The sequence below is a fragment of the Eurosta solidaginis genome, chromosome 4 (genome assembly GCF_040869045.1).
Source record: "Eurosta solidaginis isolate ZX-2024a chromosome 4, ASM4086904v1, whole genome shotgun sequence".
NCBI classification, from domain to species: domain Eukaryota; kingdom Metazoa; phylum Arthropoda; class Insecta; order Diptera; family Tephritidae; genus Eurosta; species Eurosta solidaginis.
In genome coordinates, this window is record NC_090322.1 from 36696438 (window position 1) to 36715010 (window position 18573).

At 36.1% G+C, this 18573-nt stretch overlaps 1 protein-coding gene and 1 long non-coding RNA gene across 5 annotated transcripts in view; one reads left to right on the forward strand and one right to left on the reverse strand.

Annotated features, from left to right (window-relative positions):
• futsch overlaps positions 1–18573 on the reverse strand; it is a 391676-nt gene that overhangs the window by 115234 nt on the left and 257869 nt on the right. For all 4 annotated transcript variants that reach the window (XM_067781256.1, XM_067781258.1, XM_067781259.1 and 1 more), the window contains exon 3: positions 509–607. In XM_067781256.1, coding sequence (XP_067637357.1) covers positions 509–607 — 99 coding nt within the window. The remainder of the gene's footprint in view (positions 1–508; positions 608–18573) is intronic.
• The window catches only part of LOC137249612 (uncharacterized), a 428410-nt gene that overhangs the window by 22741 nt on the left and 387096 nt on the right, over positions 1–18573 (forward strand). The window contains exon 2 of the long non-coding RNA XR_010952457.1: positions 441–663. This is a non-coding gene — a long non-coding RNA (uncharacterized lncRNA). The remainder of the gene's footprint in view (positions 1–440; positions 664–18573) is intronic.

Genomic DNA, 18573 nt, shown 5'->3' on the forward strand with positions numbered 1-18573 from the left:
TAAAGCTGGGAGTATTTCATTTTGCTCTAAACGTTTCCAAGGTGAGCCAAAACTCTTTGAGTTAGACTCAAATAAGAGCAAAATCAGGAAGAGGAGAGAAAAATTTACGGAAGAATGAAAAGGATAAGGAATTCGAGTGAGCCTATTAAGGTAAGGTGGATAGATAGAGTAAGCCATAAAGCTCGGAGTATTTTATGTTGCTCTTAAAGTTTCCAAGGTGAGCCAGAACTAATTTAAATAAAGATATGATAAGCCACAGACTACTTTTTTGCCAGCAAGTAAATCTGTAAGCATCGTTGCTGTAAAACAACGTCTGCTATATATTTGTACATAATTCCCTCTTTCTGGTCAATAACGGTTTTTTCAGATTTTCCATTATTCCTTGAAAATGTTGCGCATTTGTTTATGTGACTAACGAATTTGTGTTCTTTTGGTTTCAGGTCACATTTAAAGTGAAATATAAAATACGCGCAAATATATAAATGCAAATATTATGTTTTTTACTTACCATGACGTGCTTCCTCTAACTCGGGTGGATTTTGCACAATCGTATTCAATTCTTCCTCTAAATCGACGTGACAATCGCCAACGTCCCATGAGAGGAAACCTGCAATGCGGATAAAAGGAGCAAATAAGAATATGCCATTGGTATGCAGTTATGTGGTAAGTTAAAAATACTTTTTTAAAATTAATAAGTTTAAAATTGAAGTGTGATCAAATATATTTGTATACTTCTTATTGTATTATTAAGTCAAAATCCTTTGATGTGCGCATACTAAAAAAATATTGTAAAGAATTTTTGAGGGTTCCTGATAATTAAGCACATTCTGTTAACGTTCGAATCGCTAAACTGTCGAATAAATAAATCCAATATTTAGTATTGCAAAACGTTTTTATTTAGACAACTTTGGGAGTAGTACTTCACAAATATACTTCACTACTAGCGTGTTTAAAATCAAATTGATTAGTTATTCCTCAGCTTGTGCTGCTTTTATACTCTCTGATGCCTCGTTCGCATATTTCTCCTAAGGTGTAGAGTTTTCGCGAATATGGAGCAGTTGCATCTCATACTTGGTTATTTAGCTATATGCGTGTGCATAGGTGAGTAACAACTTCTGCTCTTAGCTGATGACTACAGATGTGTATGTGAGATAATTTCTTGGCTTTAAGCTGCTGGTTATGTTTGTGAAATAGTCTTAGTCGCCTTCTATGTAAGTGTGTAAATGGCTTACTTTGATCTGTTCATGTACACAAGTATGGGTCTGTTGAGCTTTAAAGATTTCTGTCGATAAATACCAGACAATAGTAGTCAATAGGATACACAAAAGTTCAAAAAAAGTACTTATTTTCACTAAACGTCTTTAAGAAATCTATAGAAGTTGTTATTAAATAGAAATAATAAACAAAACTCAAAAAAAATCAACAAAAATATATTATGCGAATTGAATCGCACATTTCTACATAATTACAAAGCTTCGGCCACTAACTAAATTTCGAAGTACTTAGGACAAATTTTTTGTGGGTAGGAGAACTAGGGTCCGATCTATGTGATTACATCTATATCAAAATTTATGTTGCGAGCTTTGGTAATTCGTCTAAAGTGGGCGTGGGTAGGGTGCAATTTCGCTCATTTTAAATAGCGATGGGTTGTGAGTACCAAGGAACCCATGTACCCAATTTCAATAAGATATCTCAATACTGATTCAAGTTATCGTGCACACAACCAGATGGATAGGCAGACGGACGGACGATTCATTTTCTCAAAATCGATCGTTTAGGTGAAGCAGGTACTCAGTATTTGGCATACAGAATCCATTTATGGGAGTGGTAGTGTTAGAGGGAGAGAGGGTGAGTCTCAAAAACTGATAGTCGCTACAAACCTTCAAACACTTAGGAACATTGAAATTGTTAATATGGTAAAAGGCGAGAAAATCTGAATTAGAAATAAGAAATTTCATTCATTCATTTATTGAGCATTTTCCATATATCTATGAATATACATTTTAAATTAATATAAAAAGCAAACAATTTAATCTTATATGGGATATATATACATGTAGATATTGGAAAAGTTAAAACATTTTTATGCTAAGTTTAGCATAGTGACAAATGTCATTTCTATAAAATATAAAAATACCACCCCACTGTACTGACTGTTAAATAAAGAGATTAAAATATAAATACTATTATTATAATAAGGGTACAAAATATTTATTTAAGTTACAACAAAACCCGTGGATAAATGAAGGGAAAAGCAATTACCAGAAAAAAATTATGGAAAATTATGGAATATTTAGCTATTAAAAACGATTTATGTAGCTGGCCGGAGCAAAATTTCTATTTCATTGTGTGACAGGCCTAAGAGAAAGGACTTAGCACTTTCTGTAAATTGTCGAAGATTACGTAGAGCACGAATTTCGGCAGGGAGTAAGTAGAAGAGTTTTCGTGAAACAATTGTGAAAAACTTGCTTGAATGTGTGGTTCTGGTCGACGGTACAACGACTGTAGTTTGTGAGTTTTTCCTCAGGTTATATGCTTCCGACCTCATACTTTGTAGGTAACCATGAAAAAAATTTTAAAAACTTTAAAATAATACAGGTCCTTTACTGGAAGAATCTCTAGACTTCTAAATAGCTCTCTTGATGAATGCAACCGATTAGCATTTGATATTTTTCGAATATCATGTTTTTGCAATATCAATATAGGCTGAATTTTGTTAAGGGTGGCGCCACCCCAACAGCTGATTCCATATTGTAATTTAGAATGAAAAAGCGCATAATAAACTATTTTAAGAATGAAATTAAAACAGGAAGTTCTTAGGTGATAAAAACAACGTAAAGAGGATTGAAGATATTTTTTAAACGGGATATGTGGTTGCCCCAGCTCATATTATGATCAACAGTTATACCCAGATATTGAAATTCATCAACATAGTCTATTGCGAAGCAGTCCTTATTACAAGCCACAAGCGAGTCGAAGGTGCCGGATTGAAAATCTTGGCACACATACTCATGAAGAGCAAAACGCTCGCAAATCGCAGAATGAAAAATAATACTTAAATCTGGAGGTTTTCTTGTATTTAAACCAGGCATGCTTAACCAACGAAACGATATCATTTCGTTACGATAATTAACGTTAATAAACGAAACGAAGTCATTTCGTTCGTTTATTAACGTTAAGAACGTCAAATTAACGTTAAAAGTAAAACTCATGAGTTTGGTCTTATTGCAAACAACGAGTTTATGCTTTGCAAACCAAGTTCTCAGAAGATGCACATCATACTACATATCAAATCAAGGGTATTAGAAGAACCATAGGCCATCGTAAGATAATCTGCGAATGCAGTGACTTTCCCCAAGAAGTGCATATCAAAACTGAAATTGAGATAAATTAAAAATAGGATGGGACCAAGCACGGAGCCTTGCGGAACTCCGAATTTGATTGGATTTGATTTTCCGAGCTTTCCGCAAATTCTGACGCGTTGTACTCTTCCAGAAAGTTATGATTGAAACCACATATATATGAATCCTCGAAAACCGGAATCATATAATTTCTTAAGCAAAATAGCATGATCCACAGTGTCAAAAGCTTTGGTTATATCTACAAAAAGACCAGCGCAATTATTTTTATGGTCCAACTCCTGATAAATAAATGAGCAGAATTCTAGGAGTGCATCCTCAGTAGAGCGGTTTGCTCTAAAACCAAACTTTCATGGGCTAAAGAAGCTTCTGCTTTCCAGAAATTTCATAATTCGATTTTTGAGAGCTTTCTCAAAACCTTGGATATAGAGGATAGAAGTGAAATAGGCCTATAGTTATTTTTTTCTTCCCTGTTACCCTTTTTAAACAAGGGGATAATAATTGCACATTTAATGGCATCGGGGAAGATTCCTGAAAAACACTTGTATTGAATAGATGCTTTAGAACGTCCAGCAAATTAAGGGCTAAGCTTTTAAGGAGTTTATTTGAAATACCATCGTATCCACTAGAACTAGAGTTACTCAGACTTTTTATTATAGAAAGGAGCTCAGAGCCTGTGATGGGTTCAAACATAAAACTGCACCTAGAACTAGCTGTGTCGCCACCGGACGTGATACAGTTGCAGGAAGAAATATTACATTGACCAACAGATTCAAAAAAATCATTAAAGATATCAGCAACAACAGAGGGGTCGTCAATCATATTGCCACAGTTACTCAAAGCAATAGTCCGTTCACCACCAATGCTATTTCTGTTGATAATGCTATTTACAACTTCCCATTCCTTTTTAGTGTTGCCGCGGCAGTTAAATAGTCTACTCCGGAAATAAGTATCTCGGTGAGATTTTATATCTTTATTTAATTTTTTACATAACTTTTTGTAACGAGATCTAAGCTCAAGATTTCTTGGAGGCTTTCTACACTTGACACCTAATTTATTTTTCAATTTGATCTTTTTTAAAAAGTCAGAATGCATCCAAGGTTTAAGTTTGATTTTAGATCCTCGTCGAACACAAGTGAAACTAGCGAATTCTATGTGACCGTGCAATATATTTAGAAATAAAGAGTATGCTTTTGAAATATCCCTTTCCGAGTAGACAACAGCCCAATCCTCATGGAGTAAGTTTTCATTTAGAATGTAATAGTTTATATTATTCGTTTTTATATTATTCGTTAAATCTTTCTTTTTCATATGAAACTCAAGTTTAACACCAGTCATAGTGTGATCTGTTATACCTAGTTCCAAATTAATGCCGGTGCACGTGCACAAGCTACTGAATCGACAGAAGATATGATCCAGGCAAGTGCCAGAACAATTCCTTGTCGGCTCATTCAAGTACGATGAAAATCCGTGACTGGCCAATAGTGCTAGGTACCTTTCAGATACCGCATTCATCTCCATTAAATCTATGTTCAAATCACCCAATATAACTGCATCCCTCTCTTTTAAATAAATAAAAAAAAAAATGTAAGGCGCGATAACCTCCGAAGAGATCTAAGGCCGAGCTTCTCTTCCAATTTGCGTCGTGCTCCTCTTGATTTTCCCTACAAATTGGCCGGACGGGACCTACATGTTTTATGCCGACTCCGAACGGCATCTGCAAGGCAGACGAGTTTTCACTGAGAGCTTTTTCATGGCAGAAATACACACGGAGCGCTTGCCAATCATTGCCGAGGGGCGACCCCGCTTAGAAAAATTTTCTTCTAATTGAAAAATCTTATTTCTAAAATTTTGATCTTGCTTTGCCCGGGGTTTGAAACCAGGGAATACGGTGTGGTAGGCGGAGCACGCTACCATCACACCACGGTGGCCGCCCTCTCTTTTACACTATCTAAAAATTATGAGAACTCTTCCAAAAAGGCCTGACCAGTTTCCGAATGAAACCTATATACACATATTAAGGCTAGATTTTTATTACCATTTTTTAACAAAACTTTTAAAATACCAGCACTTTGCAAGTTGTATTTTTCAAAATTACAATCGAACGTGTTTCACACGAAAGCTCCCACACCTCCTGCACACTCTCTGCTTCTGATTAAGCATAAACAGGTACAAATCAAGCCTTAACTGTCAAACGTTCTCAGGGGAAAAATACTAGATTCTGGCTTAAAAAAATTGGGCTTAGCCTATAAACTAACTTTAAAGTATCTTGTGGCAAGTGGCTTGTATTCCTGTGGAAAGCAAAATGCTTTTGAAAACCATAAACAAAAATACTATGACATCATTATAAGCTCAAGAAAAAAATAAAAAATAAAACAAGACATTTGAATATATACACATTTTACAGACAAGTAAATTAAGGCGGGGGGGCTCATGTTTTTACTTTCACAAATTGACAAAGTTTACAATTGGCTAACGGTCAATACAGCTGAAATAATTTTAATGAAAAAACTTTTTTTCTTTTTTGATAAGCAATGTGAATTGATAAAACAAAGGAAATGTTATAATGGACAGTTTTTTGTGTGGCTTTAATTGAAAGAGATGGTCAAAAATTGGTAACGAGTTTTAAATTTATGCGCCTTTGTGATCTATTTTTATTTTATTTTTTCTTCTATTTATCCTTACATACTACCTTTCTTATTTACTTAATGAAAAAAGTTTTTAGTAACTTTTATTTTTATTTATTTAAATCGCAACATGATTATGCAAAAAACTCCCTAAAAACGAGGAAATAAAGAATTTTAGGTTGGGTTGAACTAGCCGGTCAATAAAGACCTCACATAGACTGAATGTGTTCATAGTGTTACCAGCATTTGTTTGACGTCCAAACGAAAGAACCCCAAGCTCCTTCCTCTTAACAAATACTAGAATTTTTCTAAAAGCTGCCTCGAGATCTCACAGCGCTGCCTACCCTAATAGCTGGAGCCTTGATTTCGCGAACGCAGGACATGAACACAGAATGTGCTCAACCGTTTCTTCTTGCAGCTCCCACTTCCTACGCCTACTGTTACTTACGAGGCCTAACTTATAAGCATGTGACGCCAGAAGGCAGTGTACAGTTAGTATGCCCATCGTAAGCTTTACGTCCTCTCTCCTTAGAGAAAAAATTTGGAAAAATGGTTTATAATATTTCGCCATAGAAATCCTCTCCTTAATCAGGGCAGGTAATTTGGCACACAATTCGAATGTATTTCTGCCATGAATAGCTTGATTTAGCGTTCCTCTTCCTGCGAATGTCGTTCGTAGTCGGCTGAAAACATGGTTATCCCGTCCCGCCAATATGTAAGTAAAAGTAAAAAGGCGAAGGAAGAGAAGCTCGGCCTTAATCCACCTCGGAGGTATATGAAAATTTTTATTTATATAATATTGCCGAATTTTCGATCGAACAAGTGTCGGTTCCGGCTCCATTTGAAGAAGGCCTGTTTATCATAATTCTCGTCTGCATTGCCGTAAACGCTTTTCGGATATTTGGCCCTTTTTATCTATGCAGGAATTTGTTAAAGTACCCCTTGTTTAAAGGTCGACTTGGTAATGCGGTAATCTACCTCTCCGTTCTCTTAACCTTTGAGGGGGTTAAATTTCGTGGTTTCAGAAAGTTTTAAAAACTGATGTAATTTTGTCTGTGTATTCGACTAAGAATGGACCATTAGGTATTTCAAAATTGAAAATTTCATCTCAGCTGAGTTTCACAGGTCGATAATAAATCCTTGTGCTGTTCCGTATGTGACTTTCTTAGTCCACGGGCTCTCCACGGTTTTATAAATAAGAATGTGATCCCTGAGATAGCGTGTAAATGACGCGGTAGCATATGATTTGAAATTTTTGCTCTAAAAAGGCCAGCACGTCTGTCCGTCTCGCTCTGGTGAAAGCGTTTCCTTTGTCTAAGGTTGCAAGGAAAATAATTTGCTTGGTTATGGCATTTTCTGGCTGCGCTAGTTCTACTCTATTGAAAGCGCCTTAGTCCACGAGCTTGTTCTATCGCGGATTCTTGATTTTAGGAGCCTTTCAAAGATTTTTCCAACTGTGTCGATCATGCATAACGGGCGGTATGCTGATGGAGAAGAGATACGCTCAGGTACAAGCCATTTCTGATACCAGCCCCACTAACTCAGGAACGTTTCTTTTGATCTCACGAATATTTTTTTCTGTGGGTTTGAGTCGACATATATGCTTACCGCGGAAATATGCTTAGCATTTTAACCTCTATAGGGAACCGTGGGTAGGGAACCGTGGCTGACTATTTCGACAACATTTGATATGTCAATTGCAATGGGGTGAGGCAGTATATTCATGCACAACAGGTAAAAATGTTAATCTATGGATGTTGCGCGCATCGCACAGTCGGAGATGCTTTGAGTTAACTTTTCAGTTAATCCCTTCTTAGTTGTTTAGGAGATGGTAGAATACGATTACCTTCCTTGGCGTCGATGATGATGGTGGTGCTTTGATGAGGTTGATGTGGTTGCTGCGGAGCTCTAATTTTCACTTGTCTACGAAAAGATTCTACTCTCCTTTTGCAAAATTCTATCAACACTGCTTTTCTTGTAATTCGTTCACACGCATGGAATGAGTAAAGATAGCAAAGAAAAACCTCAAATTGGAATCTGCTTCCGGCACAGTTGTTGGTATTTAATTCACGATTCTCGAATGTTATATAGAACTAGGAAGGGCGAAATGCGCCAGGAATCTTTCGTAATTATCTTTTTACTGCTCGTTTTAAGTTTTCATAAATTCTGTTTCGTGATAAGTTTATTTCATTCAACCTTAAAGAAACTACTTTAATATAAAATAATTTTACAAAGGAATTTAGCGTCATACGCGGGATGGTAAAAATCATTGTACAGGTTTACAAGTATGATATGTATGAGAAGGAAACAATTACTTTCTCTTTCTAACACACTGCCGTTTGACACTTCGGTCAGTGTCAAACTATTGTGGAACTCAGTGGGACCTGCGTGGAACATGCGTTTGACACTGAACGAAGTGTCAAAATTACCGGGGTTGCTGTCGTGGAAAGCGACGCAGGGAAACAAAAAGAGGAGCGGAATATCAGAAATGGGTTGCTGTGATGGTAGATTTTTTTGAACGAATTTAGTATGGAAATGTAGTGCACCTATATGGGTCCTACAGAAAATTATACAAAAGTCTTGAATTTGGGTATCTAAGGACGCGTAGTTATTCCAGTATTAAGAATACAAACATGGGTGCTAAATTTTTCTACCCGTTCAAAAGTTCTCCGCGAAAAACAGTTTAAAACCGAGGTCGACTGCAATAATCCGTCCCAAATTGTGGAAAGAGAAATGAAAAGACGCGTTTTGACCTGTTATCAATAGTCCAAAGGCGAAAAGGTATTCGAATTATTGGAAGCGAGGCAAAAACGCGTCTATTAATACCTCCCCCGACGGTTTTGGTCGTGTTTTAGCAATCGTCTCCGGTAATAAAGTATCACAATTTGTTAATTAAAATTGTCAAAAACATATGGATTTTAAAGAGAGATGTAATTAAGTTCTCGTTTGAAAGTAAATAAGGATAATTCTTTGTAATATAACAATAAAAATTTTACGCATTTTTCATTAGCAGCTACTACACTTTTCTTGGACCTAAGAAGTACAACAGTGCCAAATAGTATCCACACAAAAACCGAACAAGAACAAGCATTTTATCAGGTGAGCGTGGCTGTGTATGTGCGTGCTGCTACATATCCTACTTGAAGACCTTTACAATGGTACAGGTTTAGAAGTATGATATGTATGAGAAGGAAGCAGCTCCTTTCTCTTTCTAACACATTGCAGTTTGACACTTCGGTCAGTGTCAAACTATTGTGGAACTCAGTGTAACCTGCGTGGAACATGCGTTTGACACTGAACGAAGTGTCAAAATTACCGGGGTTACTGTCGTTGGAAGCGACGCAGGGTAACAAAAAAAGGAGCAGAATATCAGATATGGGTTGCTGTGATGGTACAATTTTTGAACTAATTTAGTATAAAATGAAGTGCATCTATATGGGTCCTACAGAAAATTATGCAAAAGTCTTGAATTGGGGTATCTGAGGACGCATAGTTCTTCCAGTATTAAGAATACAAACACGGGTGCTAAGTTTTTCTACCCGTTCAAAATTTCTCCGCGAAAAACAGCTTGAAACCGAGGTTGACAGCAATAACCCGTCCAAAAATGTGGAAAGAGAAATAAAAAGATGCGTTCTTTCCTGTTTTCAATAGTCAAAAGGCGAAAAAGTATTCGAATTATTGGAAGCGAGGCAAAAACACGTCTATTAATACCACCCCGACGGTTTTGGTCGTGTTTTAGCAATCGTCCCCTTTAATAAAGTATCACAATTTGTTAATTAAAATTGTCCAAAACATAAGGATTTTAAAGAGGGATGTAATTAAGTGCTCGTTTGAAAGTAAATAAGGATAATTCTTTGTAATATAACAATAAAAATTTTACGCAGTTTTCCTTAGCAGCTTCTACACTTTTCTTGGACCTAAGAAGTACAACAGTGCCAAATAGCATCCACAAAAAAAAAACGAACAAGAACAAGCATTTTATCAGGTGAGCGTGGCTGTGTATATGCGTGCTGCTACATATCCTACTTGTAGACCTGTACTATAGTAAAAATTCTCGAATGGAATAATAAAAAGGTGTCAAAGCCCATGACTGACAGCTGATGCTCGTTCAGGCGAGCGAATAGCGCACGCGTTTTTGGGTATGTCCCCACGAGGGATTCATTTAAGAGCTACAAATTCAATGCATAAACGGAAATTCAATATGTACGCTTGCACATCCTTTACAAATTTTGAAGGACAGCTTGGAAGACATCGTAACTATATGTATTCTTCCACTTGCCTCTCGCAACTCTGTGGCAGTCTCTCCCTTCCACTGCTTTTAAACTACGGTGTTGACTGAAGTACTTTCTTTGCCGGAGCATCCTCATGCACTTATTGGAAAGAGTTACCATCCATTTTCTTAGCTCGGGATGTGAACTTTGGAGAAAACTTGGGGTACAGTATATCCAAGCCACTACTATGGCGAAATGGTCGAAACGAAGCATCCATAGTTCCGCAAGTAACATATACATAAGTATTACATTATGTATTTTTAAAAAACAACACCCTACTTATAAATTTCTTAGCTTGAATTATAATTTTCTGAATTTGAGTTGGAATTTTCTGAACTTGAAATGAAAATGCTGAACTTGAATTTTAATTTTCTGAATTTGAGTTGTAATTTTTTGAATTTATATTAAAATTTCTGAGATTGAAGTGGAATTTTCTGAACTTGAATTGTAAATTTCTAAACTTAAGTTGTAATTTTCCGTACTTGAAATGTAATTTTCTGAATTTGAAATGAAAATTCTGTACTTGAACTATAATTTTCTGAATTTGAGTTGTACTTTTCTGAATTTAAATTGGAATTTCTGAACTTGAATTGGAATTTTCTGAACTTGAATTGTAACTTTGTAAACTTGAGTTGTAATTTTCTGAGCTTATTTTCTACTTTTCTGAAATTGAATTGCAATTTTCTGAACTTAAAATAAAAAATCTGAACTTGAACTGTACATTTATGAATTGGAGTTTTAACTTTCTGAATTTAAATTGGAAATTCTGTACTTGAGCTGTAATTTTATGAATTTGGGTTGTAATTTTCTGAATTTGAAATGAAAATTCTGAACTTGAACTATAATTTTCTGAACTTGAATTGTAATTTTCTGAATTTAAATTGGAATTTCTGAACTTGAGCTGTAATTTTATGAATTTGGGTTGTAATTTTCTAAATTGATATTGGAATTTCAGAACTATAGTTGTAGGTTTCTGAACTTGAATTGTAATTTTCTGAACTTGAAATGAAAATTCTAATCTTGAAATAAAATTTTCTGAATTTGAGTTATAATTTTCTGAATTCAAATTGGAATTTCTGAACTTGAATTGGAATTTTCTGAACTTGAGTTGTAATTTTCTTAACTTGAATTTTAAATTTTCTGAACTTGAATTTTAATTTTCTGAACTTGAAATGTAATTTTCTGAACTGGAGTTTTAAATTGTGAACTTCAATTTTAATTTTCTGAATTTAAATTGGAATTTCTGAACTTGAATTGGAATTTTCTGAACTTGAATTGTAAGTTTGTAAGCTTGAGCTGTAATTTTCTGAGCTTGATTTGTACTTTTCTGAACTTGAATTGCAATTTTCTGAACTTGAATTGTAATTTTCTGAACTTAAAATAAATATTCTGAGCTTGAACTGCAATTTTCTGAATTTGAGTTGTAACTTTCTGAATTTAAATTGGAATTTCTGACTTGAATTGGAATTTTCTGAACTTGAATTGTAACTTTGTAAACTTGAGCTGTAATTTTCTGAGCTCGACTTGTACTTTTCTGAACTTTAGTTGCAATTTTCTGAAATTGATTTGTAAATTTAAATATAAATGTAAAATAAAAGATGTAAAATAAAAGATGTAAGATAAAAGATTTTACTTTTATCTGTTCCTTTTGAAAAAAGTCCGAAAAATTAAAAGGGTGCTTGATCTGCTATGAAAATGCTATGAGTATTCTTGTGATTCTATAAACTTTCATCTACGACAGATTTTTGACCTGAACTTTTTCAACCCAAGAAAGAAAATAACTATTTAATGGAAAATTCTTATTTGTGTTTATTGTATGCATTTAGTATTCCCTTTTCATGCCATTTGTGTGCGTATTCGATGCGCAAACGCTGCTTGAAAAAAAATTTACATTTTGAATGAATGCCAAGTGCGTTGAGTTACATTATGACATTCAAAAGAACATATTGTGTTGAAAGTTGGCTTATTATGCAACATTAATGAATAAAGCAGAGTATGAAATTTTGGCAGGTTTAGGCCGTGCTGCCTCAAACTAAACATTGCCTGTCTGGCACTGTTATTACTATCAGAATTCGTTTCAATAATAAAAACCACTAACTAACCCCGACTCTCCGTATGATAGATAAAAGTACACCTACTTTCCTGCCTTAAACAAGCATTTTTTATACATTTGTAATTGTGTAACTGCATTCACTCTCTCTCTTGCTCTATTTTGTTTTCGTTTTCATTGCAATAACACATTTGTTATTATTACTGCACTCACACCACACCCTCTTTAACCCTTACACCTACCACAACAATTCGCCATTACAAGCGAAATTGCTCATCAGCGCTTCACTTGGGCCTACAATGCAGTCATTCGTTGTTACATTCATTGCCTATTGTCTTATGAGTGTTATTGTGCTGTTCGTTTATATTTATTTAGTCGTTTGCCTTTCTATAAATATTTAATGAGTGTAGTGTCGTTTTTTTTTTTTTACTTTTTGTTTTCGTATTTATTTATGTGATTTTTCTTTGTTTATAGCGGTTTTATAAAACTATTATTACTCTTTTTATACTAAGTTGAGCAGAGCTCACAGAGTATATTAACTTTGATTGGATAACGGTTGGTTGTACAGGTATAAAGGAATCGAGATAGATATAGACTTCCATATATCAAAATCATCAGTATCGAAAAAAAATTCGATTGAGCCATGTCCGTCCGTCCGTCTGTCCGTTAACACGATAACTTGAGTAAATTTTGAGGTATCTTGATGAAATTTGGTATGTAGGTTCCTGGGCACTCATCTCAGATCGCTATTTAAAATGAACGATATCGGACAATAAACACGCCCACTTTTTCGATATCGAAAATTTCGAAAAATCGAAAAAGTGCGATAATTAATTACCAAATACGGATTAAGCGATGAAACTTGGCAGGTGAGTTGAACTTATGACGCAGAATAGAAAACTAGTAAAATTTTGGACAATGAGCGTGGTACCGCCCACTTTTAAAAGAAGGTAATTTAGAAGTTTTGCAAGCTGTAATTTGGCAGTCGTTGAAGATATCATGATGAAATTTGGCAGGAACGTTACTCTTATTACTATATGGCTGCTTAATAAAAAATTGGCAAAATCGGAGAACGACCACGCCCACTTTTTAAAAAAAAAATTTTTTAATTCAAATTTTAAAAGAAAAGTTAATATCTTTACAGTATATAAGTAAATTATGTCAACACTCCACTCCAGTAATGATATGGTGCAACAAAATACAAAAATAAAAGAAAATTTCAAAATGGGCGTGGCTCCGCCCTTTTTCATTTAATTTGTCTAGGATACTTTTAATGCCATAAGTCGAACAAAAATTTACCAATCCTTGTGAAATTTGGTAGAGGCTTAGATTCTAGGACGATAACTGTTTTCTGTGAAAAAGGGCGAAATCGGTTGAAGCCACGCCCAGTTTTTATACACAGTCGACCGTCTGTCCTTCCGCTCGGCCGTTAATACGATAACTTGAGCAAGAATCGATATATCTTTACTAAACTCAGTCCACGTACTTATCTGAACCCACTTTGTATTGGTGTAAAAAATGGCCGAAATCCGACTATGCCACGCCCACTTTTTCGATATCGAAAATTACGAAAAATGAAAAAAATGCCATAATTATATACGAAATACGAAGAAAGGGATGAAACATGGTAATTGAAACATGGTCTATTGACGCAAAATATAACTTTAGAAAAAAACTTGGTAAAATGGGTGTGAGACCTACCATATTAAGTAGAAGAAAATGAAAAAGTTTAGCAGGGCGAAATCAAAAGCCCTTGGAATCTTGGAAGGAATACTGTTCGTGGTATTACATATATAAGTAAATTAGCCGTACCCGATAGATGATGTTCTGGATCACCCTGGTCCACATTTTGGTCGATATCTCGAAAACGCCTTCACATATACAACTAAGGGCCACTCCCTTTTAAAACCCTCTTTAATAGCTTTAATTTGATACCCATATCGTACAAACACATTCTAGAGTCACCCCTGGTCCACCTTTATGGCGATATCTCGAAAAGGCGTCCACCTATAGAACTAAGGCCCACTCCTTTTTAAAATAATCATTAACACCTTTCATTTGATACCCATATCGTACAAACAAATTCTAGAGTCACCCCTGCTCCACCTTTATGGCGATATTTCGAAATGGCGTCCACCTATAGAACTAAGGCCCACGCCCTTTTAAAATAATCATTAACACCTTTCATTTGATACCCATATCGTACAAACAAATTCTAGAGTCACCCCTGGTCCACCTTTATGGCGATATTTCGAAAAGGCGTCCACCTATAGAACTAAGGCCCACGCCCTTTTAAAATAATCATTAACACCTTTCATTTGATACCCATATCGTACAAACAAATTCTAGAGTCACCCCTGGTCCACCTTTATGGCGATATCTCGAAAAGGCGTCCACCTATAGAACTAAGGCCCACGCCCTTTTAAAATACTCATTAACACCTTTCATTTGATACCCATATAGTACAAACAAATTCTAGAGTCACCCCTGGTCCACGTTTATGGCGATATCTCGAAAAGGCGTCCACATATAGAACTAAGGCCCACTCCTTTTTAAAATACTCATTAACACCTTTCATTTGATACCCATATCGTACAAACAAATTCTAGAGTCACCCCTGGTCCACGTTTATGGCGATATCTCCAAAAGGCGTCCACATATAGAACTAAGGCCCACTCCTTTTTAAAATACTCATTAACACCTTTCATTTGATACCCATATCGTACAAACAAATTCTAGAGTCACCCCTGGTCCACCTTTATGGCGATATTTCGAAAAGGCGTCCACCTATAGAACTAAGGCCCACGCCCTTTTAAAATACTCATTAAGACCTTTCATTTGATACCCATATCGTACAAACAAATTCTAGAGTCACCCCTAGTCCACCTTTATGGCGATATCTCGAAAAGGCGTCCACCTATAGAACTAAGGCCCACGCCCTTTTAAAATACTGATTAACACCTTTCATTTGATACCCATATTGTACAAACGCATCTTAGAGTCACCCCTGGTCCACTTGTATAACAATATTCCGAAAAGGCGTCCACCTATAGAACTAAGGCCCACTCCCTTTTAAAACACTTATTAACACCTTTCGTTTGATACCCATATTGTACAAACGCATTCTAGAGTCAACCCTGGTCCACTCTTATAACGATATTCCGAAAAGGCGTCCACCTATAGAACTAACGCCCACTCCCTTTCAAAATACTCATTAACACCTTTTATTTGATACCCATATAGTACAAACAAATTCTAGGGTCACCCCTGGTCCACGTTTATGGCGATATCTCCAAAAGGCGTCCACCTATAGAACTAACGCCCACTCCCTTTCAAAATACTCATTAACACCTTTTATTTGATACCCATATAGTACAAACAAATTCTAGAGTCACCCCTGGTCCACGTTTATGGCGATATCTCCAAAAGGCGTCCACATATAGAACTAAGGCCCACTCCTTTTTAAAATACTCATTAACACCTTTCATTTGATACCCATATCGTACAAACAAATTCTAGAGTCACCCCTGGTCCACCTTTATGGCGATATTTCGAAAAGGCGTCCACCTATAGAACTAAGGCCCACGCCCTTTTAAAATACTCATTAACACCTTTCATTTGATACCCATATCGTACAAACAAATTCTAGAGTGACCCCTGGTCCACGTGTATGGCGATATCTCGAAAAGGCGTCCACATATAGAACTAAGGCCCACTCCTTTTTAAAATACTCATTAACACCTTTCATTTGATACCCATATCGTACAAACAAATTCTAGAGTCACCCCTGGTCCACCTTTATGGCGATATTTCGAAAAGGCGTCCACCTATAGAACTAAGTCCCACGCCCTTTTAAAATACTCATTAACACCTTTCATTTGATACCCATATCGTACAAACAAATTCTAGAGTCACCCCTGGTCCACCTTTATGGCGATATTTCGAAAAGGCGTCCACCTATAGAACTAAGTCCCACGCCCTTTTAAAATACTCATTAACACCTTTCATTTGATACCCATATCGTACAAACAAATTCTAGAGTCACCCCTGGTCCACCTTTATGGCGATATTTCGAAAAGGCGTCCACCTATAGAACTAAGTCCCACGCCCTTTTAAAATACTCATTAACACCTTTCATTTGATACCCATATCGTACAAACAAATTCTAGAGTCACCCCTGGTCCACCTTTATGGCGATATTTCGAAAAGGCGTCCACCTATAGAACTAAGTCCCACGCCCTTTTAAAATACTCATTAACACCTTTCATTTGATACCCATATCGTACAAACAAATTCTAGAGTCACCCCTGGTCCATCTTTATGGCGATATCTCGAAACGGCGTCCATCTATAGAACTTAGGCCCACGCCCTTTTAAAGTACTCATTAACACCTTTCATTTGATACTCATATTGTACAAACGCATTCTAGAGTCACCCCTGGTCCACTTGTATAACAATATTCCGAAAAGGCGTCCACCTATAGAACTAAGTCCCACGCCCTTTTAAAATACTCATTAACACCTTTCATTTGATACCCATATCGTACAAACAAATTCTAGAGTCACCCCTGGTCCATCTTTATGGCGATATCTCGAAACGGCGTCCATCTATAGAACTTAGGCCCACGCCCTTTTAAAGTACTCATTAACACCTTTCATTTGATACCCATATTGTACAAACGCATTCTAGAGTCACCCCTGGTCCACTTGTATAACAATATTCCGAAAAGGCGTCCACCTATAGAACTAAGTCCCACGCCCTTTTAAAGTACTCATTAACACATTTCATTTGATACCCATATCGTACAAACAAATTCTAGAGTCAGGCCTGGTCCACCTTTATGGCGATATCCCTAACCTCCCTATGGACCCCATCATCCTTAGCCGTCTTGGATGTCGGTCTAGAACAAGCAGTCGTTTCATCTTTTCCTTGTTCTCCTAATTCTTCGCTAATGATGTTCTGATTTCGTGTATGTCTACTCCATGAATCTTTCTCTTCGTGTCTGAATGCGGTCAATTAACTCAATTGTGTGTACATTTAATTACGTGAAACTATGTATCTTGCCTTAAGTTGATCAATTTATAGCAGGAAAGACCGGTAAAGTTCGATAAAAGAGGACGCTTTCTCATATAGGGAGAAAATCTTTATCGGCTGTTTCAGGCTGTAGACAACTAGAACGCGTTCCAAATTTCAATGTGGGTTCATTCCACAGGACATCACACTGTTAGAAGCGTCAGTTGGAAGCACTGGGTTAGGATAATTTGAGAATTGATAGCATCCCTTAATGCAATCCAAAGCGGTATTTTCAACATGGCTATTAGTTAAAAGCTTAATGAGAGACGTGATACTCATATCACTAAAAACAAATGAAATCCTCAAAAACAAAAAATGAAATCCTCAAGTCGTCAGATCGTATTGCTCCGGGCTAAGCATACGCCTTAGTCTTTTAGACATACAAAGGCATATAACATATTCCATACAAATAATTTCTGTCTTAGTTGGAGGGATGCGATTACAGCAGCAATTAACCCTTTCTTTGTAATTTTTTTGTCGCTGGATAAAATACTTTATTGAACTTTAGCAAATCTTATCTCTCAGAAATTCGGGGAAAAATGTTATGGTAAGCCAACCTTAAGGCTAGATTACAGTAGCCTATAATAAAGGGGGGAAAAGCAGCGGCCCAACAACAAGTTCCTTTTCTTTGGTGTAAAACGAGTCATCCCTACTTAACCCTAGTATAATAAGTTTAGAAAATTTTAAAATACTCTGTTCTAACTAGAGCTCTTCGTTTCATTCTTAGTCTATCCTTATTTCGGTTATGTGATGAATATAAACTTGGCGGATATGAAATATCTGCAAATATTGATTACATAAAAGAAAATACCAAATATCTAGGGCGTGACTACGTATTAAGAGCAAGAGAAGCGTGAATAACTTGAATACCATCCAGTTCGGATTTGAGCTCTCAGAAACAGAAAAAAACAAGTAAAGGTGTCTAAGGTCAGTTGCAACCGAACATTATATACTCAGCGTGAACTTTAATTGTACATTTCATTTCAGATAAATTACTTTTCTACATAACATGTGGCACCGCCCGTTTAAAGAAAAATGTCTCCCCATTTCCTCTTACAATAAAACTTGATAAGTGAAATATCATTGATTCAAAACTATTTTTGCTAAGTTATAGCTTATTATTCTAGTCTACAATCCTTTTAAACTTGTTTTATATCTAAGTTGCCGTGGTCTTTAACCTATCCCGTCCATTT